The sequence below is a fragment of the Phlebotomus papatasi genome, chromosome 2 (assembly GCF_024763615.1).
Source record: "Phlebotomus papatasi isolate M1 chromosome 2, Ppap_2.1, whole genome shotgun sequence".
NCBI lineage: Eukaryota > Metazoa > Arthropoda > Insecta > Diptera > Psychodidae > Phlebotomus > Phlebotomus papatasi.
The window spans coordinates 99,164,537-99,192,511 of NC_077223.1; the positions used below are offsets into that span (position 1 = coordinate 99,164,537).

At 34.2% G+C, this 27,975-nt stretch overlaps 2 protein-coding genes across 2 annotated transcripts; both read right to left on the bottom strand.

Moving 5' to 3' along the window:
• Positions 1-1,077: 1,077 nt before the first annotated feature.
• LOC129800365 (protein zer-1 homolog) lies at positions 1,078-27,452 on the bottom strand. Its single transcript, XM_055844699.1, has 9 exons — positions 27,202-27,452; positions 15,898-16,120; positions 15,614-15,835; positions 12,735-12,937; positions 12,500-12,671; positions 12,266-12,427; positions 6,888-7,049; positions 6,414-6,809; positions 1,078-2,188 (listed from the first exon to the last, which is right to left on the bottom strand). The coding sequence occupies exons 1-9, from the start codon at positions 27,450-27,452 to the stop codon at positions 2,027-2,029; spliced, it is 1,953 nt and encodes a 650-aa protein (XP_055700674.1). The 3' UTR covers positions 1,078-2,026.
• Positions 27,453-27,493: 41 nt separating this feature from the next.
• LOC129800372 (protein zer-1 homolog) lies at positions 27,494-27,969 on the bottom strand. Its single transcript, XM_055844712.1, has 2 exons — positions 27,673-27,969; positions 27,494-27,581 (listed from the first exon to the last, which is right to left on the bottom strand). The coding sequence occupies exons 1-2, from the start codon at positions 27,849-27,851 to the stop codon at positions 27,494-27,496; spliced, it is 267 nt and encodes an 88-aa protein (XP_055700687.1). The 5' UTR covers positions 27,852-27,969.
• Between the last annotated feature and the right edge of the window lie 6 nt (positions 27,970-27,975).

Below are 27,975 nucleotides of genomic sequence, written 5' to 3' on the forward strand. Positions count from 1 at the left end.
CCCTAATTCTTTAACTAAATCGTTCCATTGAATGGAGTGGTGTACCAAGCTTTGGCGCCAAATGATGTTCCTGCTATTGCTGATCAATTGCAATATCAGTAAATATACTATATTTCATGATAACAATTATTTTTGTGTCTTATTTGCACTGCCAATATATAAATTTTTGACTCAAATTCTATCTCGCCTGAATTATAACTGTTAACTGTAAAAAAATCGATCAACTGTTGATCGAATTTTAATCAACTGGTATTAAGATGTTGATGCCATTAAAAAGTAAATAATTTTATCAAATATCAGCTAACATTCAGATTGGCTTTATATTAACAACATAGACTCGGATAGGCATCATAAGGAACGTGTCATACTTAATAAGTGCTACATTCTTTTTTCCTTTAAAGTTAAAAAAGCACTTTTAATGATTTCATAAAAGAAATATGATAAAGGTGATCCTAAAAACAACTTATGGGAATTGTTCAAAAACTAAAGCATCGAAGCTCTTCGTTAGACTAACTTGAACCAAATCTCTCCAATATCCCAGCGAGCACAGTTAGCTAAAAAAAAAACAGCATTTTCAGCATTTTTTTGCTAAATTGATTAGCAAAAATATGCTGACCGGTCAGCAGTTCTCGAATAAAAAGTGCTAACCAAATATATGGACATGGCACTGCCTTGCGAGTGTCGTTTTATGGTTAGCAGAATTCAGCTGAAAATACATGTTTTCAGCAGTTTTCAGCTGAATTGAAATCAGATGGCATTTAGTGCTTGCAGGGATCTCCTGAAAGTGAAAAAAGTCGCTCTAGGATAAAGTTTGGAATTCCAGACAAACCAAATTAGAGTGCGAACATCTCTGCTAAAACTGGATAAAAAAAATCAAAAAAATAAATGATTACAAGATTATCTAAATCTGAATTTTCAAATTGATTTGTCCGGAATTCCACTTTGTCAGAAATTTCATATCTAATCCCAGAAGCTTTGGAGACGTGGCGAGATGGACGGACGACCACAAAAGTCAATTTTCCACCAGAGAATATCCTTTGCTGCTTCAACCTCGTATTAGTTCCAAAGAAAAGACACTTTTTCTCTCACTATTTAGATGAATTAAGCCAATCTTTATTTTAACGTACAAATTTTCAGTTTGTCAATGTTTTTATTTTAATCTTCTTTTTCTGAACTTCTTATATAATTTCTTTTTTTTTTTTCAAATTAAATCTCATACAACGCTTCCTCTTTCTAGCTTAAATATCCCTCATTATTTTTTTGTATCATTAGTTTTGCTTTTGTCCAAATTTTATTCATTTTTTTTCAACACGAAAATAGAAAGCAAAGATTTACCGAATTTTTATGCCTCTTGCAACAAAAAAAAAATACCACAGCAGGAGTTATTTACTGTTTTTTTCTCTCTCTTTATTTTCTCATCTTCAATAAATGATCAAATTATGTTTCAAAAAACTTGTCAACTTCTAAGTTTATAACTTTTACATAATGTCCTTAAAAAGTACTATATACACTGGATAAAACAAAATGGACAAAGGTTTAGTCCTATTTTTTTTTCTTTTTACTTCAGAAATTTTCCTCTTTCATTTTGCAAGAAATTTAATTGAATAGGAAAGAATTCGATCTTTGTCATGCTTTCACCTTGAAGGAAAAGCTCATTGGAGATTTTAATTTACAAAATGTGAGAATAATTGAAGGAATTAACAGGTTTTTAGGGATAATACAAACTTTTTTTTTGTAAATTTTCAAGGGTGTTTTTTTAAATTTCATTTGAAGCTGCCAACAAATCCATCAAATGATCAAAGCTCATTTGTTTTGTCTTCTAAAGTTCATCGCGACCAAGTAAGAATAACGAAAAAAAGGAAACATACGTAACGTCTCTCACAGTGGTATAAATTGAGAAAATAATTTTTCTCGTGTTTTTTTCTTCTTCTTTTTCTTCTATGTACAGATTAAATGGAATTTGTATTCCACACTAAACCGTCTGAACGTCACTCGAGTGGCTAACGATGGCCCATATGAACGCGTTTCATCCATCGAGGGTCATTTGTTTGTTCTGAGCACAGTGATCCAGCACCATCCTGGCCAGTTCCTTTATCCGGAAGTAGGGCCTCTTGTGCATTATCAGCTCATACAGCAACTCAATACCGTGTTCAGCTTCAACCAAACGACAATATTTTGCCGGATAAACCTAGAAGAAACAAAAAGGTACCCTTAAGCAGAAAAAAAATGTCCAAAAAGTTTCTGAAATAAATTAAATTCTCAGCCCACTGTTGAAGACCCATGCCAAGGGTTGAAAGCTTTGGCAAAAATTCTGAGTCTTTTGATTTGACAAGAACGAATTCTCTGGCGAACACCGGAAGAGCTGCGACTGCTTAAACCCTTTAAGGACGATTGGAACACCGGTGTCCCATAGAAGAAATTATTTTTCCTGACAATATACGGATAGTTTTTTCTAATATTTATACATAATCGCAAAGTAGAAGGATGTAGGAATCTAGTATATTTCTTCAAATCTCCAACTATTTGCTATATAAAAAATATTTGAGCTTGAATTTTAATATTTTTAATATTTCTAATTTTTTTAAGCAAAAACCCCTTGGGACTAGAAACAATAATAACTATACATAATATTTCATATTGGGTCATATATGACCCAATCGTCCATAAAGGTAAAAAAAACACCGAATCAATCTCTTGTTCTAGTGGATTTTCCAAGATTTGAGGTTAAAATGTTTCATGTTTTTGTTTATGTGTGCACAAAATAGTTAATTATTCGTGTAAAATTGTGTGATCAATTAAAGTTTAAGTTTTCTTCAAACATGTTTCGAAGAAAACTGAATCAAAAAAAAAAGATTATAAAACCAATTGTATTTGTGATCTCTAGTTATTAGGTATATATTAAATATTTAAGCTCAAAAATGTGGAATTTTCAAGTTCTCGAATTGGTCAATGAATTTTAGATTTTTTTATATTTACAATTTTTTCTTAAGCAAAACCCTTTGGGATCTATAAACTACAATAACTGCACATAATATTTTTATTCAGAGTGAAAATTATCATGAATTGGTATTTTCAGGAAAGCTTCTTAAATTTCATGGGACATATATGTTCCAATCGTCCATAGAGGTAAAAAAACACCGAATCCGCCTCTGTTGGATTTTCCAAGCTTTGAGGTTGGAATATCTCTTTGTTTTGCTTATTTGTGCATAAAATATTCAATTATTTGTGAAAACTTGTGTGATTATATCAAGTTCCTCAGTGTAATATTGGTTAGAAAAGGTAATATTTTAATAATTTATGAAATAGTTTACGTAAACATTATAATTCTTATGTTTTCATCTGTTAGATGACTTTCCAGAGGAAAAAGATTTTTACGATCAACCAGCATGAAGTAATCCACATCTTATGTCCGGAAATCAGCGATGATGAGGACAATATTGTCCGATATGAGAAAGATATAACATTTTAGGAACAAGACGGTGATAAAGTAGACTGTGAAATCCTCGTACAGAATGCTTCATCGCTGGAACAACCTTCGGTTCCAGCGGAATGTCCATCTGCGTGTGAAGCTCGCAAGAGCATCAAGAGGAAAGCAACAAACGCGAAACTTAATGTTGCTAACCATTTCCCGTACGAGCCCACAAACTAATCAAAGGCGTAGATGCACATTGTACTATCTTAAAAAGAAAGAAAATAGGACCAGCTGTATTTGTGAGGAATGCGAAATTTATCTGTGTTACTAGTACTCGAAACTGTTTGGAGGACTACTATAAAAATATGAAATTATGTAAAAAATGTGATTGGATTTTTTTTTTTTTTTTTTAGCTGAGATTCTTTACAATCTAGTCCAGGAAATACTAAAATTTGTGTTTATCAGTTTCCTCATACTTGTCCGAGGCCAAAAATTATAGGTATATACGATATATATTATATATTTTTTTCCTTTGGAATTCAACGTTTCATCGCCTGATTTTTAAACTTGTGCTATTAAATTAAATTAAAAGTGGTCAGTAAAAAATAAAAATTGATCAGTAAAAAATTAAAAGTGAACAGTAAAAAATTAAAAGTGAACAGTAAAAAATTAATAGTGGTCTGTAAAAAATACAAATTGGCCAGTAAAAAATTAAAAACGAGCAGTAGAAAATACAAATTGGTCAGTAAAAAACAAAATTTGATCAGTTGAAAATCAAAATTGGCCAGCAAAAAATAAAAAGTGGTCAGTAAAAAATAAAAAGTGATCAGCAAAAAATTAAAAGTGCTCAGTGAAAAATAAAATATGGTCAGTAAAAAATTAAAATTGAGCAGTAAAAAATAAAATTTGATCAGTAGAAAATCAAAAGTGGTCAGTAGAAAATAAAAAATGGTCAGTAAAAAATTAAAAGTAAACAATAAAAAATTGTGTCCTAAAAATTTCCCAAAACAGAAAATTTCCCTTTGCCCTGAAGGACGTAACTAAAAACTTCAAAAAACACCATTGTAATATCATTATTTTATTTAATTAAAATATATTTGTTTAAAATATATAAAAGACAAGATTTCCAACGACAATGTTTCCAAAAGCAAAGGTTACCGAAGACAAAGATTCCAAATGCAAATTGGAAAAAAACAAAATGGAAAAAGACAAAGATTCCGCAAACCCTTGGAAACTATGAGAGATACAGGCCTCATACTTTACAACCTCTTAAAGTCTGCTTTAGGTTCAAGATATGCGAAATTTCACTTGAAAATGAAGAAAATTACTGCTCATTTTTAATTTTTTACTGACCACTTTTTATTTTTTATTGTCCATTTTTTATTTTTTCTAACAACATTTTATTTTTTACTGCTCATTTTTAATTTTTTACTGCTCATTTTTAATTTTTGCTGACCAATTATTTACTGAATTGAATATTTTCAATTTCTTGTTTTTTATTGAACTTTTTACTGACCACTTTATTTTCTACTGATCAAATTTTATTTTTTACTGCTCATTTTTAATTTTTTATTGACCATATTTTATTTTTCACTGATCACTTTTAATTTTTTGCTGATCACTTTTAATTTTTTGCTGACCACTTTTTGTCTTTTACTGACCATTTTTTATTTTTTACTGCTCATTTTTAATTCTTTGCTGATCACTTCTTAACTTTTTACTGATCATCTCGAATATTTCTACTGCTCGTTTTATATTTATTTTTTGCTGACCACGTTTTATTTTTTACTGATCATTTTTAATTTTTTGCTGCTTTTTTTTAAATATTTTTACTGATCATTTTTAATATTTTACTGACCAAATTCAATATTTTTGCTGCTCATTTTAATTTTTTTACTGACCACTTTTTCTTTTTTACTGACCACTTTTTGTTTTTTATTGATTATCTTTTACTTTTTACTGATCCTGTTTAATTTTTTGCTGACCACTTTTCATTTTTTTTTACTGACCGCTTGAGTGAGAAATAAATCAGTTCATCAGAATCGAAGATATAGGAACCCAAGTATCAAAAAACGGCAAAAACGGTTTTTCCTAAATACCAGGCGCAAAATCCAAATGAAATCAAAATGATAAGTATTTTCGTAAATCATTTGATCCTAGCAATAGAAAAAATAGCATGAGAACCCAGGGACAAAAAAAATGTTCAAAATTGTTGCACAGTGTTATTAAAAGCATTTTTTTGTGAAAATGACTTAACTCTAAGGAATTAAACAATTTTCACATTAAAAAACCTCTCATTTTCTCTACGTGAATTTTCGCGGTATTTCGAAGAATCCCAACGACCAAATTCACTTTGGCTTTTATTTTAGCACAGGCCTGCTCTAACAGTTCACAAAACGCTACAACTTTCTGGAACATTTGAACTTCGTATTACCAACACTTGTGGCGCTGCAGTCGAAAATCCAATTTTCATAACACATAACCACAATTATCTCGACACTTGCTTAACCGATTTTGATGATTACAGTAGACTCTCTCTCAATCGGGCATTTGGGGCAAAATGTCATCCAAATTATCGAAAGATTTGGGCATCAAAATCATTGTAAATTCCACAAAAAGCGTTCAAATATAAGGAATCACGATAAAACAAGAGACACTACAGAGAATTTGAACAAATTTGCTTTAAAATCAAACGTGAAAATTATCAACAAAATTTTTGCGTCCGATTGAGAGAGAGTCTACTGTATTTCGGCATAATATCTATAATTCGTCCATACATCATTTTTGCTCAGAATATAGCATTTGTCCAATTTTGCCATTAAGTATTAAAAAAAAATGATTTTTTCGCGTTTGTAGTTTGTAAAATTACGGTCAAGATTTAACCAACTCCCTAAATTGAATGAGGAATTTTTGTTATTTAAACTTTGACAATTTAAAGTTAGAACAAATCCCTAAATCAAATTTAAACATGATGTAAATTCAAAATAAAAGTAAGTCTTACCTTTGTCAAATTGGCCAATGCCCAAATTGCCCAGTGCTGACACTCTGGAATATCGTAGCACCGGACAAGGCCAAAAATGGGCTCAAAACTGCGATAGTTGATATTGCGCTCCGTATGCAAATCCCACCTCTCTATGGCATCCACCATCCGACTCAGCACCTGCTGTCGCGACGGTGTTTCAATCGTCCACGCCTCGGCGCCATCGGACGCAATGTGGGCCAGAACTCCGGCTGCATTGTAACTCACTTCTATGCCATCGCTACTTGATTCTAGTAAATTGGCAAAAACTGTTATGAACTCTGACGTCATCAGACGATGCCTGAGAACATTCACTTCTGCCACATTTCCCAGGAGTCCCATCATATTCCGCAGAAGTTCATCCTTCTCCGGGAAGCACTGTAAATTGTTTTTTTTTTGCGTCAATAAAGATTTTGGGTGTTTCAGGTAAAGCAATAGAGAGAAATCAAAACTCACTCTGAGACAGCCCAAAAAGTATTCCATGCCATTTCCATCGAGAAATCTCTTACAATTTATTGCTGTTTCATCCGTGACATTCCACATTGTGGACCATGCCACTTCCATCACGTCATCAAAGACATTTCGCGTGAGTCTATCATTGATTAAACTCAGCATTGTCTTGTGAGAAAAAAGGAATAAATACGAATTAATTAACTTATCAAATTAATGTAATCCATTATTTATTATTTTGAAATTAGAGTAAATTTAATTTCAGAAATTTTAACGATTTTTCAAAAGATTATGGGTGCTATGCACAGAAACCAGCTAATTTATTGTTTCGCTAATAAATCAAAAACCTATGCGCAGAAACATACCTACTTATTTATAAATAAGTTTCATAATTGAAATGGATGTTAAAAGCTTAATTTCAAATTAATAAATCCTTCCTATGCACAGAACGTGACATTTTATTATCTAATTTTTGCTATTGCGAAAAAATACGCCAAAGATGCTTGGTGAATGAATATCATAGAAATATGCAGAAATCTTTATAATCGTTGAATATTTGCAGGACAAATTTAGTCTGTTCAACGAAGGCATTGCAGACAATACACCTTTTTATATAAGGGTTTTATCTATACTTTGTATTTTTACACAAACGGAAGTTTTCAGGGGTCAGTTGGCGACTGCACTACAATTAAATAATATCATTCAATCTTCTGACTCTCACAACCTAAAAAAATACTAATCTATTTGTACACCACTTGGATACAAACAAGCACGTGGCAAGTTGACTTTTTTATATAGAGCTATTTGAAGCCAATTCCCTAAATTGATCTCGGATTGAGCTCACAGTGCTCCGAGGAAAAAATGTATTTAAACAAAAATTTAGTATATTTATCCCTCCATACGGAAAGGTATCTTTTAATACGAAAAAACTTCTCAATTTTTAGATATTTAGCGTAACGGTCGCGAATGCAAAAAAAATCCAATATAAATTTATATGGAAGTATGAGAAAGTGGCTTCAAATTTCAGGCAACTTGCCAGGGACTAGGATAGAAAGTACCATGTAACGTTTTCAACAACACTGAACAAACACTGAAAGAAGGTATATCTTTCAAAACGGATTTCTTGAAAAATTCGGTGTACGAAATAGACGAAATATATCCTAATAACGCTTGACTGTACCCATATAGCTATTGTGATACCTAAGAAATCTGACATAGAACATCTTCCTTCGGTATTATCGGAACCGTTAAAAATCCTACACTGAGAGAAATCCAAAAAAGTTAAAATAATATTCCAGAAATGTTAATTATACCCTGCAGTATTGGTCCGAAATCGGTGTAAATATTATGCTTTTTATGTGTATTATGGGTTAAAGTTACCCTTTTTCATGTTATTTTTACCCTCAAAAAGATGTAAAATTAACATTAAAAAATGTTGATATATTTTTACACATAAAAAGTGTTAAAGTTATGACGAAAAACAGTTAATCGTAGGCTCTTTTTTTGCTCAGTGCGTTGAGATATTCATGATAATGCTATATGGCTCAATTCACCCTTTCGTGATTTCTCACAACAAAATTTTGATTTAAACGCTTCACAATTTTTTTGGTTGACTGCGACTACCCAATAGAGTCTTGATTGATAATTCCATACATTGAAACACCTGAAAATTTCCGAAGTTTTCATAACATGAAGCATATACAAATTAGAAGTCGCATTGAGCAAGGTTTTGGTCTTTTAAAAGGGTCCCTTAAATATTTATTAAAAACATGAACCTACAATTATCGTCCAACCACATTTGGAAACATAGGTGCCCGGTCAAAATTCCGAAAGCCAAAATTTCGAAGTGCCCGAAAAGATGACTATCCCAGAGATCTTTTTCTCCTGAATTTCACCTGTTGCTTCTTTTATATTTCTCCAGGACTGATCAGATCCTGCTTCCTCCACTCGGGATTTTGGCCGGAACCGGATAATATATAATATACAGCGGAGTACATTTATACATTCATTCATTTTCAACGGCTTATCGCTAACGGGATCATAGGCTTATGGCACCTAAGTCAACAATCCACGCCTGTCGATCTTCCACTACTTCAAAAAGGTTTTCGGAGACGATCGCAAGACGACTCAAGGCAACATCCCGAATTTGTTTCCGCGGACTTGTACCGGATCTGCTCTGTGGCCGTTTCCTCTTTACAAGAACTTACATAGATTATTTATCTCTTTGTGACATATTGAGTTACCGTTTTGTCGGTCATCGTACTAGATTTGCCAACCCTAATGTCACTTTTTTCGCAAGCAGAATGAAACGGGCTGCAAGCCTTAGGTCGCAGACCTCCTTACCCAGCAGTCCCGGGTTTTCGGCTGATCTGCGATGCGGCTTAGTATTCAACCAAGGACTTTTAATAGACGCAAATATGCCTGTACTAGGATCAATTACAATCTTTCCCTATCCGCTACCTAAGATGCACCCGATGGGTATCCCAACCGCAACCAAAATGATTTTTCCTGACCACCTAAAGTTATTATTTTCTTATGTTTGCACGTAATTCCAAAGTAGAAGGTTAGAGGAAACTAAGACATTTTTTGCAAATTTGCATTTTTTTAAGCTAAAAAGTGACGAATTTTTAAATTCTCATATTGAAAATTGATCTTAATTATTTTTTAACTTCCAAATTTTTCTAAGCATAACCGTTTTGGAAAGAATAAACTGTAATACTCAAACATAATATTTTTCATTAGAGTGAAAATTATCTGTCATTGGTATCGTCAGAAAAATCACCTATTTTTTGGGCCATTTTTGTCCCTATCGTTCATAGACAAAAAAAAATACACCAAATCAGACTCTGTTAGCGTTTCAAAAGTTATATGTAAGACGTTTCACAAGTTTTGTTTATCGGTTTCATTTTTATTGCTGATTTTCAGTCAGCGAAAACTGTCTCGTCGTTAAATGGTTAATTTAAACAATTTTCAACAATATCCGAAATGAATACTCAATGTCACTTTACTCTTGAATTCATTGTATTTTAGTGTTGTAATCAAGAATTTGAGTCCCGGTCAAAATTCCGAAAGCCAAAATTCCGAATTCTTACAAATGTCATAGGTACCCACACGACTGTACCCGCGCTCGCTGGAGGCAAAGGGAAATTTCCTGTGTCTTGAGAAATTATTCTACACATTATCCTCCACATAATTTCATCCCTATCAGGATTTTGAACATTCGGGATTTTGGTATTCGGGATTTTGACTTTCGGGATTTTGGCTGTCTCCGCAAGAATTTATTTGTTATTTAATAAAAAAAAATCAAAATAATTCGAAAGAATAACTTATTAGAAGTATTTAATGATTTCCGATTAAAGATCCCATTATATCCTTAAGATATTTATATTAACATACATTTAGAGCTTTCTTTAGACTTGAGACATGCCAAGTTTCACTTGAAAATGCAGAAAATTAATGCAGAATATAAGATATTACCTAGCCAAGCTATCAGTGTTTTTCTGGTATTGTTTTGCCCAGAGAGAATATTCAACATCTCAGCCATATCAGGATCATGGTGTAGAGATAGACAAAGGAAATTGGTTAACACTAACAAAACTTAACAGAGGTTTTATTAAACGCCATTTTTTCTGTTTATGCAGAGGTTTTCTGCATAATTAATAAGCTTAATAAATTAGCTGGTTTTTGTTCATAGCACCCTAAAATCAAATTAGTTTGATCTGTATGTGAATTTTATAATATAAAATGAGAATTTTTTTATCAAGTGAGATCCTAATTAATTTTCCTGATGGTTAAAACCGGTTTTGTATTTTAAATAATTTTATTGAGTCTTCTCAGAACACAGAAAAAAAATATTTCGTAAAAATGTTCGTAAATATTTGTGAACTCCTATGGGGGAGTTACGAAAAGCTCGTAAATTTTTATTTTATTTTTTATTTATTTTTTATGACCAGCGCACAATAACTTTTGTTTATAAACATGTTTTCAAAATTTCCCATGAGAATGAGCGAGATGACTAGATCTAGATCTCACTCACTCTCATTGAAATGTTAAAAACATGTTTACTAAACAAAAGTTATTGTGCGTTGGGCATTATTTAAATCGTATATCCCACAAACAAGTTCGTAAAATTTTGTACTTTTTTCACAAACATTGTTCGTAACATGATCAGTTAACAAACATTTTTTGTACTTTTACAAACATTTGTTCGTAAATATTCGTAAACAACAAAAAATGTTAGTAAAATTTTGTCGTTTGTTCGTAAATGTTCGGAAAACGTTCGACAGGAAAACAAACATTTACGAACAAATGACAAAATTTTACGAACATTTTTCTGTGTGTTTACGAACATTTACGAACAAATGTTTGTAAAAGTACAAAAAATGTTCGTCAAATGATCATGTAATGAACAATGTTTGTGAAAAAAGTACAAACTTTTACAAACTTGTTTGTGGGTTATACGATTTACGAGCATTTCGTAACTCCCCGGCGGGACCAAACTACGTATAAACTGTGTATATACGTTGTACGAATACTCAGTATCATCATGTACGCCCATACATTTTACTCAGTACTATTTGCACCAAATGAGACCCGAAGTGTGCTTTGGTGTGAGTGTGTCCGTGTGAAGTATTATCTCTTACAGAGTAAATACGCAGTACTACATACATCGTAAATATAATAAAAACCCCGTATGACAGAAAATGCTGTTGGCAGGCGTGTTGTCAGCTGTTTTGACAACGGGAAATATTTTCCATTAATATTCTGTTTACAAATTATGTGTTACAATTATTAGTAATTTCAGTGATTATAATAATATAATAATTATGCGACGCTGTGTTATCTGTAGAAAATAGTGAAGTGAAAATATTAAAGAAGTTGCAAACCTAAAATACGCGTGTTTTTATTCCATTCTGTGAGTGTTTTGCAAAATATTTTTTTTTACACGATACTTTGTGATTATCTAAATTGTTCAATCGTTGCTCCTGGTTAAATAAAATATATTAAAATCCTTGTGACTTCTATAATTTCGTCAATATTTGGAAATAAAAACGGCAGGTGCATGTGACAAGTTTGTTTGGTCGCCATTTGGTCGTGTGCGTCTGTATGTGTGTGTTGACAGTTATTTTGCAGTTACAAGTACGTAGTTTATACGGAGTTTTCGTACAACTATGTACTCTCAGTACAGAAATACGTAGTTTATACTGTGTATGTGAGTGAACTTGTATTTTTGAATGACAAGTGCTCATCAAATACATAATACATGTGTAACTATGTATTTTTCCTCCAAGAATAAGTCGTAAATACATTGTATGTCATGTGAACTGTGTATTTTGGTCCCGCCGGGTACCTGAAAAATATTAAGTAACAAAAAATCGACTTACCGAAATAGCTCCTAAGTCGCCTAAGAAAAGCTTCTGTCGCCCATCAACTTGACACGCTAAAGAATTTAATAGGTAGATTGCTATCCGCTGGACAAATCCCTCTTGCTCCGTATCAGAAACCCCATGTAAGAGAATCCTCACAAGGCGTTCATACTCAAAGAGCTGCAAATAAATCAAAATCTCCCATTGAATTGAGCTCAGAAAAAAAGAATCTTCCTGCAAAAGAAAATTTACCACATCATTGGGAATTGTAAATTGACAGAGAGTAAGACATCCGTTTCTCATCATGGTGTCATCGGACAAATGGGCTGACATTCCATTGAGAAGTGTCCTGATTATGTGATTTTTCAATGGAGTCCCGAATTTACTCTTATCACGTCCCTTAACAATGTAGAAGAGTGTTGCGCTAAAAGGTCAAATTGAATTCATTGAAATCTCTACGATAAAACCGATTTATTGATGAACAAACCTTCCGGATATCTGCATATGTTTCACATGCAAATGCCTATCCATGGCATTAAGCACAACATCCAGTGCCCGATGAATTGATCTGCAGGTCTCAAAGCGAAGCAAATGGTACAAATCATTGAGTACTTTGGTGAGTAAATTCGGACGATCCTGATACACAACTGCTGACGTGAGAATTTGCTCCTCATTCGCCTCTCCAGATATCTAATGCCACCCCCAAAAAAAAAGTGAAAAAGTCCATAACCAAATAAAAAAATCACCAGCATCAATAATTCGTCCTTTTCACACGGACGAATATTGGACGAATATTGAGGTCAGATGGTGAAGATATAAAAATTCCTTCCCTTGCATGATTAAATCAATATACGCCTACGGAAGTGAATTTTTGAGGGAAGTTTCTTTTCACCGTATAATATCGAAAATATACATGAGAAACTGGATGAAATAAATCACCAGAGAATCTAGCATATTGACAAAACATTGTCTAGAAAAGTGAGCCTACATAAATTGCCAGACATTCCTCCTCTCACTCTATCGTATTATTGGACTTTCACTCGACGAAAAAAAAAGCCACCCACTCAATTTCACATCAACACCAGACACTGTGAAAAATGTCTTCATAAAAATCATCGAAACAACTTTTCAACAAATAAAAATGAAATTCAGTCGAGTAATTTTAAATAGTTAAAAATTATTTAAGCTGAAAATGCAATTAGGGGAAAGTGACGAGTCATTGCTGGCAAATTCTCTACATTATAAATTGATAGAACAATCAACGGTGCTATCACACTAAGATTTTCACAATTTAATTTTAAATTCAATTGAGCCAATTGAGCATTATAAGATTTCCAGAATTTACTTGAAAATTCTAACAGCTAGGACACATTTTGCTAGAAATTGGCTCAATTTTAAATAGTGCCGCGAGATTTTTGATTGTAAAAGACTCCTGAAAATGTGTGATAGTAGGGGACACTGCTGGGGCAAAAAGTCACAAATCGAAAAATTAAAAATTCAATATCTTCCAAGGTAAAACAAGATAGCGGCTCAAATTTTTTTCTATAGATAGCCTCCATAGACCTTCTTCAATGTTGTAAGTTTCTTAGAATTCGAACAAGGAATTTAGAAAATAAAAAATATCGAAATTTTAACCCCTATTTTTGAAATATTTTCCTTTCATAGGGTAATTGGCCTAAAGCGAGACAGTTTGGAAAGTTGGACAAAGCAGTGTGGAATGTGAGACACCTCCTTAAAATCTTGATAATAAATCAATTAAATATTTAAATTTTCGATAAAAAGATTATTAAACATAATTTTATGATTATTTCAGTAGTTAAAAATGCAAAAATAGTTATAAAACAATCAAAGGGTGACTTCCAAGAAGAATTTAAAAAATGTATTGCATGCGTGATATTCATAACCTTGACACAGTAGTTGTCATTTTCTCTGTTTCTTATGGAAGTTGCTAGGAAAATATCAAAGTGTTTTGTTTGATTTTTCTGCATAATTTGTGAAATATTATTAAATCCGTAGTGAAAATCGAAGGACATACATCCATTTAAAAGGTGAATAAGAAATATTTGTGAAATATTACATTTAAAAAGGATAGAAAAGTGATTTAATTTCGTGTTGCATTCAAAACAAATTTTAAGAAATCTTGAACAAGTTGATTTTGTGAATGAATTTAGTGGTTTTGTGCAGTGAAATCATGTCAACAAGGACGTCAAAGATCCTTAAGTATCCGGAGAAATATTTGCAACAGCAGTTAGCAGCTGACAAGGAGAAAATATCCTGGAAAAGGCTTCAAAGATTTCCAGATTCCGAAGACCACTTTTTCTGACAGAATGGATAGTAAATATCGCAAAAACTCCTGGAGAAAGACAAATAGGAGCCTCTACAGAACTCCCAAAGCAAGTGGAAAAGAATTTGGGTGGATGGGAAATTGAAATGTGCTAAAAATTGCATCCGCTTTAAAACTATAACTGCTGGACAGCGCAAGGCGTCTGTGAAATATACAGAACCTCCTTTTGGTTGGACGTCCAGGAAGTTCTTGGTAATTAGCGTTCCTCAACTGTTACCCGGACATAAAGGAGGGATTAGCATAACCATAAAATGTGCAAGTATACACAGAAAACTCTCAACATTTGATTTTCTACATATTTTGTATGATATTTTGTCATTAATATCAATATGTCCAACTTTCCAAAAGTTTTTGTCCAACTTTCCAAAATTTTATCCATCTTTTCAAAATGTGTTATTTTTAATTTCCGTGAATTTTCCGATTATTCGGTTGCAATATTTAATAACAACTGTTAAGATTCTGTTAAAATATTTGTCAAAGAATCCCATGATACAAAAAAACGGTAAAAAATATTTATTTATTCAGTTTAAAAATGCATTTGAAATTGAATTTTTTCTTAAGTGTCTCGCTTTACACCATTCTCCCTACTTAAAGCAAATGTTGAGATTTTTTTGCCAATTTCAAGGACCCAAGAACTTTTCTTGGGTCTAATAATAAATAAAATATTACTTATTATATTATTTTTTTCATTATATTTATTATATTATTATTATATTATTTTATTATTATTATTATTATTATTATTATTATTATTATTATTATTATTATTATTATTATTATTATTATTATTATTATTATTATTATTATTATTTTTAATTAAATAATTAATTAATTTAATTAATTAATAAAAATAAATTTAAAATTTCGGATGTCGAGAGAGCGAGTATTTTGTGATACAATAGATTTATACCGTTTGCAGAATGAACAAGTGTCGCCTCTTGCATTTCATCAATTAATTAATATCGTTCGATATATCGCCGATATATAAAAAAAAAACATTGATAACATTTTTTTTTACTTACACTTAGTGCTGGGATATCGTGTCGACGACAGGCTGAATGAGCAGTATTGTAGAGCCCCAAAAACTGCAATGGACGATTTGCTCGACTCACCAAACCCGGAATATCCGAACTCTTAAGCTTCTCCTTCGCCTCAAACTGAGCCACTCCAGTCCCCGCCAAATTTGTCCCCGAGATGTCCAAGTGCGTCAGCAACGGAAGACTTTCCACCAAATTGGCCAAAAGCTGCAAATGTCATTTGTTGATTAAACTGAAACTTTCTGATGTCTTCAGCAAAAATCACATACCACATTTGGATCTTTGTAGATGCCATAGCCAATGGGATTCGAGACGGAGAGGTCAAGTGTGTGAAGCTTCTTGAATTTACTGAGAATTCTGAATTCCTTCTCCAGCGGCCACACATTAAAGAGTATGAGAGTAGATAAGTTGGGAAGACTAACTAGTGCTTCTAAGCTAAATTCGGCAAAAATACACGATGTCAGATCTAAATACGTAAGCTCCTTAAGGTGGCTGCAAAAGGACATAGAAGAAAAATCAGTTTTTAGAACTTAAAGGGACTAATTGAGATAATTTTGTAATACTAAATCCGAATTTTATTTCGCGCTTATAAAATTAGCTGCATTTGGTAACTTAATACGACTCTGTTTGTTAGATTCAGCTCATCTTTTGCATGAGATCAAAGTTGTTTTTTTTTGCATTTTATCACCTTTTTTTGACCTGACATATAAGAATTAATTTTTATTAGAATTCTTAGGACTAGTTTAACTCATCAGCTAACAGGAAATATTTGGTTTTTAGTTTTCGTAAGAATCAATTCCGAGAAATCTTGTCTACAGAAAGTTTTTTTCAAAATTGCTGAATTTTTAAAATTTGTAAATGGAACATTTTTAGAAATTACATTTTAAATGTTGTACTTTTATATTCCTAAGTTCTTAAATTAATACTTTTTCATTATGCTAAAAATATTAGACAAAATATTATTTTTTTCAGTCTTTTTGGCCCACGTAACCCCTTAAAATTGCGTTAGAAAATAAAAATTAATTTTTGGACATCCAAAAAATGGCCAAAAAGTTTTATTTCGCCATAAGAATTACGTGTATTCGAAACTTAAGGAGAAACGGAACACAATGATTTTGGTAACACTTCCTGAGCGAATTTTGCTCAGCGTTCTTCACAATCTTTTCAAGTCAATCTGCAGATACATATTTAGGTTACGACTGACTTAATGCAGTGGAACTGCCATCCATGTCGCTAAGCCATACTTTCCAAAAAATAAATCATTTAAAATTATAAATAAAAAAAATAAACAGGGGAAGGCTTTCAAGCTTAGTTCACATTGTGCCTTTAAACACCTGATATTTTTCCTATATGGGAGAGCGGGGCAGAATTAGCCAGTAAATACAAATTTTCATTGCGTATAATTTGTAAAAAAAAAACTGTATAAGGCTGATAAATACTTCAATGAATAGGAAGAAAGGTGTTCGTTTGGAATAAATAGTGGTTTCTTTAATATTCCTTTTAATGAATCTGACCTACTGGCAATAAGCAACGTATCGCTTCTCGACGTTTGCAATGAGTGCAGATACAAAACAAATGTAGTTAGCACAGTTGCTGATCCAACCGACAATATTTTAATAGCTAGTCTTAAGTTACACATTTCCTGAAAAAATTAAATCAGATTCATTGAAGGTATATGGGAAAAATATAAGGTGTTCGAAGGCAGTGTCCAAGCTCCGCCTTGAGCAGAGCTCAGGCTAGAGGACGAAATTATTCCGAATAGCTCAGAATAATTCCCTACTCTTCGAGTGGCTTCCAGAAGCTTCCTAGTCTGCGGATCCTGGTTGAGTTGTCCCCGGCGTCCTTCGACAGCCTCTAATGGTTGGCCAAAAGGCCTCAGGTATAAGGCAGAAATGCCACCCGTTATAGGCAACGATCAGTTGCCTCTCTGGGGAAGGGCAGAAAAAACTGCACGCAACTCGGCTGTGGGGAGCCTCAATGCAGGATCTCAGCAGAACTTTCTCTAGGAATCTCGCTGAAAGCCGACTCTAAAAATTGCCACTGGAGGCAATTGGAGCTGGGCCGATGATTATTTAGGCACGCAAGTGCCGATGATCAGAAAGGCCCTGGATGGTGAGAAAAAAGCCCTACAGAGTCATTAAGGCACTTACTCTTCTAAGAGTGATGCCGCTGTACTCTGCTGCCGGTAATAAAACACCTTGTTGATTGCTGGCTTTTGTCTGATTTATTTAGAAAAATTTTAAAGCTTTTATACAAATTTTGGTATCCCACTTCAAGCAATCAATGCCAAAATATGACCCAAATCTAAATATGCAATTTTAATGACACAATTTTCTTATTTACTAAAAATTTTGCTGACTGATTGCATGCTTTGTTTTCATTTCCCGGTGTCGCTTTTCACCATTGCCGGGTGACCCAATTATTGATGGGAAAATCTGAGAATCAAGATATTTTAAATCTTCAATAGTTCTTAATCTATTGATTATTTTATAATTTTTATTTAGCAAACATATTTTTGAATAGTTCAAAAATAGTTTGCCATAGATCAAATTTCCAATTTACCTTTGTAAATGGGTTAAATTTAGTCTTGAAAATATGCAATTTTGCTCTTATGACTTGGAAAATATCATAACCTTTTTCATTAATATTGGCTAAATTGTAAAGATGATTAGGATTTCGTGGATGAATCCTTGGAATAAAAAGTCCTAGAAATAATTTGATATAAATTTTATTCCAGGATTCATTCTAGAAGTCCATGAAATTTCAAGTTAAATATCAATAAATCTAGTGAATTTTAAGAGCAAATTGCACAAAGTAATTTTGATATACTAATGAAACTATGGGTCCTTAAGGGACGAGACTCTATTGTCCTATTAATTAAGGATATAGAAAATATATTGAGACTAGTCCCGTTCCTTTGGTCCTTTTAGTTAAGGAAAAAACATACGCCATCCTTGGGTATTGCAATCACTCAGCAATACCTAATATTCTATTCTAAATAGTTCAGTCTTTCAACGGATCCTATCAACATTCTGAGAAGAAAGATGAAGGTTTTCTGCCTTCTAAGTCTAAAGGACTTGTTTAAAGATAGTTCCTTCACAGGATGTATCGGGATTCTCCGTAAATTTTGATAATAAAGTCCCTACACCATTAATATTTGCTTGAAGTGGGCTTTAATAATTATTGAACAGATTCTTAAATATCCTTAAGTGCTGTGTATCCATGTTCATCTTTGAACATCTTGGGAGCCCGCAGCCTTCCGCCACGCTATTATTGCTGCTACGAGTGTATAGTGAAGCCTTTAAAACGAGTGGAAAGCCTGGGTTGTCTAGTTTTCAGTTTCGTTGAACCAGGTTATTGAAGCTTCTTCATTAGTGATCATCTTTGTTGAATTACAATGTTTTTGTATTGATGGTGCCAATATCGTTTGAGTTGAGATTTTGGATCGTGATGACTTTTCGGAAACGTAGAAGTGTGACAGCTATGACCTGAATATATTTCAGATGGTATTTCCTCGATGATGTGACAAGGTCACATAGAATGAAGGTGTTGTGTTCCTTCACATCTGGATAAAGCCTTATAAAGGACTATTCGTGAATGAATTTTGTGGTGCGAAAACATACGTGATTAAAATTGTTTCGAACTCATGGAGAATGACTTTTGTGAATCTCCCATATCTTGATGTCTTTGATGTTGGAAACTGCAGTACTGCTATTCTGCATCAATGACGAATCTTCTTTCATAAGTATAACTACTTATCTAGGTTGTGTAGTATTTCATCGAAAGTTTGGATAAACTTTTTTAAGTAATGTCGTAGATGAGAGTAGTTTGTTGATACTGATGAAGTTGCATTTCCGACAAGAAATTCAATTTGAATGTATTAAGGATTTCTGGTAAGAGAGAAGAGAAAGTCATCAGGTACTGACTTGCTCAAGATGGCTATTTTCAACTCTCAATGTTGTTTCTAATGGCCATTTGGCATTAACCGGGTCTGCAATAGAAGAGTAGACCTCATGGAAATCTTCTGGATTGTCGAAGGCAGCTGGACTGAATAAGAACTTCGTCTGTTCCAAGTAATATTTCTCAGCTTCTATGATGTCTTCGTTGATATTATTAATCGGCCAGTTGTGGTGATCATGGCGAAGCCAGCTTGGGCCTCTCCACCAGAGTTTCATGTTCGGAAGATGTTTGGCATCAATACCCCAGGCTGCTAATTTTGCAGGATTATCTTCCGATTCAATGTGATACCATATTTCTCTTGGTAAATGTTGATGGATTTGTGCCACCATTTGTGACACCTCAGTATTCCATATGGATGAATTCTTGCTTAGCCAAGCAAGTACCGCGCTGCTACTGCTCCATGCGTATATCTTGTGGAGATTAATGTTTAAACTCTCAATTGTGCTCTTCAATAACTCTGTTAACAATATTGCGCTGCATAAGTGTAATTTTGGACAAGAGCTATCTTCGGCTATCTTAGTCTTAGCTGTAAGTAGTACCACATTTGTAGCTCTCATGTAGACACATGCAGCAATAATCTTGTCTGAAGCAAATGCAAATCCATGGATTTCTGTCTGCAAATCTATTTTATAGCCATTCCAACGGGGAATTCTCAGTTGTTCTATTGCTTTTACTTCTCTGACAAATCTTTTCCATAGGATGAATGCAACTTGCCATCCCTTCTCTTGCTTGAGAATGAGTCTTTCAATCAATTTCGCTAATTGAAGTGCCGGACTTAGCCATCCAATGGGATCATTGATGGAGTGGATTGTTGATAAGATCTCATGCTTAGTTGCTCTTTCTCGGTAGAAGATCCTTGATTTAAACAGGAACTCGTCCTTTACTGGATCCCAGAAAATAAGTAGAGACCCTTTCCTATCTTCTTTATGAATGGGTAGAATTCCTTGTCTTCGGAATTCGGTGGGAAACTCAGAAAGTTTCATATTGTTGCGTGAATCACCCAGATGATATCCATAATTCATCGTTGAAGAGTGATTTGAAGAACGGCGACTTGATTTAAATTTGTGAGCCATGCTGGTTGTGGAGCTCAAGGGGCTAAGTTGAAGAGCTTTAATGAATATTTGTATGCGCGCTGAATTTTGAGGGTAATTCGATCCCTCTTTTGTTTTCTTCGTACTTCTTCTTCGTACGGTCACTGCCTCTATTTTGCAGAGTAGTATAATTTCACTTATTGTGTCAACGTGTGAAATTATCAATCAATGTGCAGTGCAAATTTTGTGTGGTTTTTCTGTGATTTGCCTAAAGATTTGTTCAATCTTGAAGAAATCTTCAGTGAAAATAATTAGTGGAGATATCCAAATGATAAATGTGGGCATTACGCAATGCTTGCGAATAGTGCAGAAATCGTTTTCTGAAGTGTTCTTGGTGCCCCACGAAATGTGCCGGATAAGCGTTTTCCGACTATTGGTGTGTGCATTGAATACAGGGTGCACTGAAATACTCTCTCGGAGTATAATATTTTGGAGCTTTATTATTTATGGATAAATTCTCCAATTAATGATGATTAACGAGCTTAATTTACTGATGCTCTGAACGTGATCTGCTGATGCTGGATTCCCTCTGAGGAGTTGTAAATTCCTCAGTTCAAATCACAACCGGGTGAGTTGTAAATTCACCTAATTTCAGCAAGGTTTAGGGTATTCCCTCCACAGAAATTTGTGATTGATTCTCCTGAAGTTCTTAAGAATCTGACATTTGGCCTTTTCGGACGAGACCTGGCGGTTTTGTTGACAGTAAAAGGAAGCACTCAGATACAGGGTGCTCTTGCAGCTTTTTGTGATTCCCACAAAAAGTGGAGTAAGTTGAAAATCGATCAGGATTTACTGCCATAAGATGGAACAATCAGCAGATGTGATTGTCTTTCCCAAATTATTCGGAATTCTGGATCTGCTCCCAGAAATTTATTAATTCTGATGAGTTGTAAGTTCACCAGTAGTTGTTGATCACCCAATTTATACAATTTTTCACCTCAAGGATTGTGGAGAGTCTTATTGTGATGATCTTCTGGACGTCAACTGGACTGGACCTTAAAGTGACGTTGGATAATTTCTCAATCTTCATACGATGAGAACTGGATTGTAGAATATTCTGGAACTTTCACGTTGTCCTTGAACGATAATCTACCGTTGGTTGATCTGCGAAGCTTTCTCTAAAAGTATGCTGCAGTCTCAATATTTTTTGGCAAATGGTTCCGGATTGCCAATAGCCGGGACCTCCATTCGTTGAATCGAAGGCACTCAATGGATCACGTGAGACAGGACTCAGTGATGGATTTCATACTTGGTCAAGTTGTAAGCGAACCTCCTGGTAACGATGCACAACGAATAATTCGCTCCAGGACACCTTCGCCCGAATCCAATCAGGATTTGTTACTCCATACAGGAGATTTGGTGAATTCTATTGTGGAACTGGTGCCACTTGCTGTTGATTTGACGTCTTACTGAACTGACGTCACAGTAAGTCGAATAACAAATATTCTGTTGGTATAGTCAGTGTCGCTGGTAGACCACTGATAATATTCCCTTCTAACTGCTTGTCGTACGTCCACAGGGAAGAAGCAGTCCTTTCGTTGGTGATCGACGTCCTCTGCGTAGCCACCTCACGTTGGGAACTTGATAATGCCGGATAATCTCCTCAGGATTATCCGGCTCGAAGGACCATGTCCAAGCTCCGCCTTGAGCAGAGCTCAGGCTAGAGGACGAAATTATTCCGAATAGCTCAGAATAATTCCCTACTCTTCGAGTGGCTTCCAGAAGCTTCCTAGTCTGCGGATCCTGGTTGAGTTGTCCCCGGCGTCCTTCGACAGCCTCTAATGGTTGGCCAAAAGGCCTCAGGTATAAGGCAGAAATGCCACCCGTTATAGGCAACGATCAGTTGCCTCTCTGGGGAAGGGCAGAAAAAACTGCACGCAACTCGGCTGTGGGGAGCCTCAATGCAGGATCTCAGCAGAACTTTCTCTAGGAATCTCGCTGAAAGCCGACTCTAAAAATTGCCACTGGAGGCAATTGGAGCTGGGCCGATGATTATTTAGGCACGCAAGTGCCGATGATCAGAAAGGCCCTGGATGGTGAGAAAAAAGCCCTACAGAGTCATTAAGGCACTTACTCTTCTAAGAGTGATGCCGCTGTACTCTGCTGCCGGTAATAAAACACCTTGTTGATTGCTGGCTTTTGTCTGATTTATTTAGAAAAATTTTAAAGCTTTTATACAAATTTTGGTATCCCACTTCAAGCAATCAATGCCAAAATATGACCCAAATCTAAATATGCAATTTTAATGACACAATTTTCTTATTTACTAAAAATTTTGCTGACTGATTGCATGCTTTGTTTTCATTTCCCGGTGTCGCTTTTCACCATTGCCGGGTGACCCAATTATTGATGGGAAAATCTGAGAATCAAGATATTTTAAATCTTCAATAGTTCTTAATCTATTGATTATTTTATAATTTTTATTTAGCAAACATATTTTTGAATAGTTCAAAAATAGTTTGCCATAGATCAAATTTCCAATTTACCTTTGTAAATGGGTTAAATTTAGTCTTGAAAATATGCAATTTTGCTCTTATGACTTGGAAAATATCATAACCTTTTTCATTAATATTGGCTAAATTGTAAAGATGATTAGGATTTCGTGGATGAATCCTTGGAATAAAAAGTCCTAGAAATAATTTGATATAAATTTTATTCCAGGATTCATTCTAGAAGTCCATGAAATTTCAAGTTAAATATCAATAAATCTAGTGAATTTTAAGAGCAAATTGCACAAAGTAATTTTGATATACTAATGAAACTATGGGTCCTTAAGGGACGAGACTCTATTGTCCTATTAATTAAGGATATAGAAAATATATTGAGACTAGTCCCGTTCCTTTGGTCCTTTTAGTTAAGGAAAAAACATACGCCATCCTTGGGTATTGCAATCACTCAGCAATACCTAATATTCTATTCTAAATAGTTCAGTCTTTCAACGGATCCTATCAACATTCTGAGAAGAAAGATGAAGGTTTTCTGCCTTCTAAGTCTAAAGGACTTGTTTAAAGATAGTTCCTTCACAGGATGTATCGGGATTCTCCGTAAATTTTGATAATAAAGTCCCTACACCATTAATATTTGCTTGAAGTGGGCTTTAATAATTATTGAACAGATTCTTAAATATCCTTAAGTGCTGTGTATCCATGTTCATCTTTGAACAGGCAGTATGTGTGAAAATTGAAAACCTTCTAAATCTAAATGAACCAAAATTGGGATCATCGCCTCTCCTTCACTTTTTTGAATGTCCCCAAAAAACTGCAACGTTTTTTTAACTAATTTTTCAAAGTGACTTCCTTATGCGTGCTTCTTTCAGAGAACTAAAGCTTCATACAATTCATTTTTTTTCAATGTCTTTTTTTTTTCAATGAATTTGGTCCACTATATTATTTTTTAATAGCTAACCCAATGCTTCAAATTTCCAAAAAAGAGCTATACGTGAAATCCAAAACGAACAGAGTTATCTAATATTTAATCGTTAGAAGGTAGCTCGCTTCAGCGAGCATAGTTAATTGAAAAAAGCAGCGTTTTCAGCAGATTTTTGCTGAAGCGATCAGCAAAAATATGCTGACCGATCAGCAGTTCTGGAACAAAAAGTGCTAACCAAATATATGGAAATGGCACTGCCTCGCGAGTGTCATTTTGATGTTAGCAGAAATTTGGCTGAAAATTCAAATGTTTTCATCTAAATTGAAATTGGTTAGAAAAGCGCGTCGAAGAAAATTTTCCTCAATTGCTTGACATGAAGTTAGTCACAGAAGGCGTTGGATTTTATTTTTTCTTTGATGTCTTTTCAAGAGAATTTAACCAGCTTTCTTTTGGTGAAATTCTTCTTAAAAAATATTGGGTATTGACTGAGTTATTGCAAAAAGGTGGAGAGCATGCAAGGATTAAAAGTTGACAATAATCTCAAAATTTCAAATGCGACTTATGCTGAAGTCCCGAAATTGACCGGGAAGTGTTCCGCACCACTATTCGGAAGATTATAATTCGGTTCAAGGAACTTAAGACTGTTGCTCAGAAGCCAAGAGGACGTGAATTAAAGCCTGAAATTCAGGACAAGAGAATGAAAAAGAAAGTATTTGAGCTTTTCGGGAAGCAACTCAATCTTTCCGTACGTGATGTAGGCAAAAATGGGAATACGTTGAAGCTTAAAATCAAAAAGAGGAATGGTTTGATAACGTACAAAGCTCGAACTGCTGCCCATCGGATCGACAAACACCCTCAAAGTGCTAAAATACGGTCACAGAAACTCAACGATCATCTTTTCAAAGGATTCCAAGGCTATGAGAAAGATGTTTAACCCGTCCTCAACTCCAGAAGATTGAGAAATACTGGAAAACTTTGAAGATAAATATCAGGAAGAAGGGTCAGACAGCCGAAAACTTGCAGGATTTCGAAATTGAGTGGAAGAAACCCATCCGATACCGTGAAAACGGGTTTGTCAAGTCCCTAAAGAAGAGAATTAAGAAAAAGGTGCGAAAATTCAGCGAGAAGCCATTGGTCTAAAAAAAACCAAAATCCCAATAAAATTATTTTTCAGAAAATATATTTGTTTTTTTTTTCAATTGTGGTTAACATGTGAGAGCCTTTTTTTCGACGGGGAAAATTTTTCCTCGATAGGGTGGCCAGTGCTCGCCAGTGCCCTACTTTTCGCCACTTACATTGAAATCGCTATTTTCGCGATTTATGAAATAAATGAGCCGCAAAGTTACTTGTATTTTTACTGCTGCTACGTATAGAGTCGAAAAAGAGTAATCATTCGTTTTCATTTTACGAGTTTGAGCATTTTTTAGAGCAATATTTTAAGCAAGTGCATCGAATCCAATATACTAAATGTCATCAAATTTTCATTAAGCAAAATGTATCTATTTGGATAAATAACTTGTCTATTGAATATTTAATAACACTTGTGGAATAGATAAAATTAGTATTTAGTTAATTAATATTTCATTTTATATTATATTTATATAAAAATGAGGCATGACGAAAAGTGGTAATATTTTAGAATGACTTGACCACCTGTCGTCATCTCTTTCCAATAGGCGACGCTAACTTCACTTCGTAGATTCTCAGTTGTCAAATCTGGATTGTTTACTTTATGGGCAATAGTCCAATAGTTTGATTTATCAAATAAAAGCGAAGAAAAATCATTTAAAATGAGTAATAATAGGATGATCATGAGGAAAGAGAAATATTGAATGTAATCTTTGCGTAATATTGCCCAAAATAATTGAGTTTGAACCTTTCCAAGTGGGTGGCGAGAAGTGATTACAGAACTGGCGAAAAGTGGTAAAAAGTGGCGACGAAGTGATTATTTTTGCATTGTTAATAAAAATCAGTTTTTTAAGTAGTCCAAAGTTAAATTGGAGCACTATTGTTTTCATGAATCTGCAGCCAATACATTTAAGTAACCTTGTGTCAAATTTGAGTTATCTTGTAATAAGGGTTCAAAAGTCATAGTAAAATTAATTCCCGTTTTTCCTAAACATGGCGATAAGTGGTTACTCCACCCTATGCTTTATTTTTGGTGCTCGTTGGGGCTTTACCCTATTGCTTTAGAATTTAAATATTCAAAAACTATCGCTTTCTTGCAGGCAACTATCCCCTAATTCTTCTTGGGACATCAGGTTTATAAATTTTCTTATTTTGCCACAAATACTCTAAAGTCTAAACCTTCAATGAATCTACATTATTTTAACAAAGCAATTATTTTATTATGTTTGAAGTAATAACTTCAGTTATTGATTTATATAGAAATCTGACCTTAGCTGTTAATATGGTAACGATGCAAGATTTTCCTTAGTAGGGGAAACGGAGGCAGAATTAGCCAGCAGTAGAATTAGAGAGTGGAGTGTTATAGTTTTCCTTTATTAACCCTTTAATTCAAATCTTTATCAGTTCATTTTAATCAAGTTTTTCACAAATTGCAGGTAAAGAAAAATTTTTATTTGTTGGCTAATTCTGTCCTGGTTTCCCCTACAGTTCCCCCGAAGTAAATTTAGTGACATAAAAATTCCTTTTCCTCACAAGAGATTTCAAATTTTTGCTAGAAAATTCTACTTGGGATCCTTGGAGTTTCCGTGAAAATATTTACAAAACAAAAGTAATGTGTGTACCCCAATAAGGTCAAATAAATACTGAATCAATAATTAATCACATTAATCTGTCAAATATGCCCCTTATGCAGTTAAAACTAGTTTAATCTAAATTAATTAGGCTGTGCATAATCTTAAGAGTTTTCAAGAGTTCTTAAGTGACAAAATAGGGTGCTTTGACCTTAATCTTGTGGCAATTGGACAAAAATACAAGAGATTGCAGTTGTATATCAGCTAATTCTGGAATTCTTTGTTCTTCTTCATCTTGTTTTGCTTTGAATTTGTCATTCATCTGATTCATGCTCAAAAAATAATCTGCATGTTGCGCAGCCAGAAACCTTTCCCTTTCCTTTTTCAAAAGACTATTAGCTATTTTTCTGTGTTCCCAAAAAAAAAACAAAAATGCCTGGAGATAGGGAATTACCTGAATTGCAGTGTTGGCTGAAGAACAACAGCATTGAGTGTGAGTCGACGGAGATGAGGCAGGTTTAGCTGAAAATCGATCGGTGTCTTCTCATTGGGCTCACCAAACTTCAACATATCCACATCTTTGCCCAATTCCAGTGATCTCAGTTGCGAACTGTGCTCCAGCAGTGTCCGCCAGGAATTTGTGGTGACACTGCTGCAGTACCTCATGGAGAGGGAGACAAGATTGTGGCGCAGGAGGATCTCCATGCCTCATCCGTGATTGGTGGAGTTCCTCAGAGGATACATACTTAAGGGGAGTTCGTGTGGTGTCCCGAAAGATGTAGATGAAGTGATTGTTTATGTCCCTGGTTCCAGTCTTGGTAGTACTTTAGTAGTCTGCAGACAAAAGTTTGGAAATGGAATTGGATGAGAATGTCTCAAAAAGGGAAGGGTGAACTGGGGGGGCTTCCAAGAGCCAATTTGTTACCTATCACAAATTTCATTTGGTATGTAAACTCCCTCATTGAGCTCCAAGTTGTGATCAAATTCATTCTCATCGCAGACAATGGATAGATTCTCGGAGAGAAACTTAAAGACAATCTCAAGGAGTGTAGGCAAGTCCTCGTCTAAGATGTTATTCTCTTTGAGCCGAACACGTCCACTCATTTTCGTCACACACAAAAAAAAGAGCTAACTTTTGGAGTTTTGTTAAGAATGTGCCTAAGCAAAATGAGCCACAGAGGATCTCCAGCGTGGATTTCTCCACCAAAATCACACAAACCAACTGTCC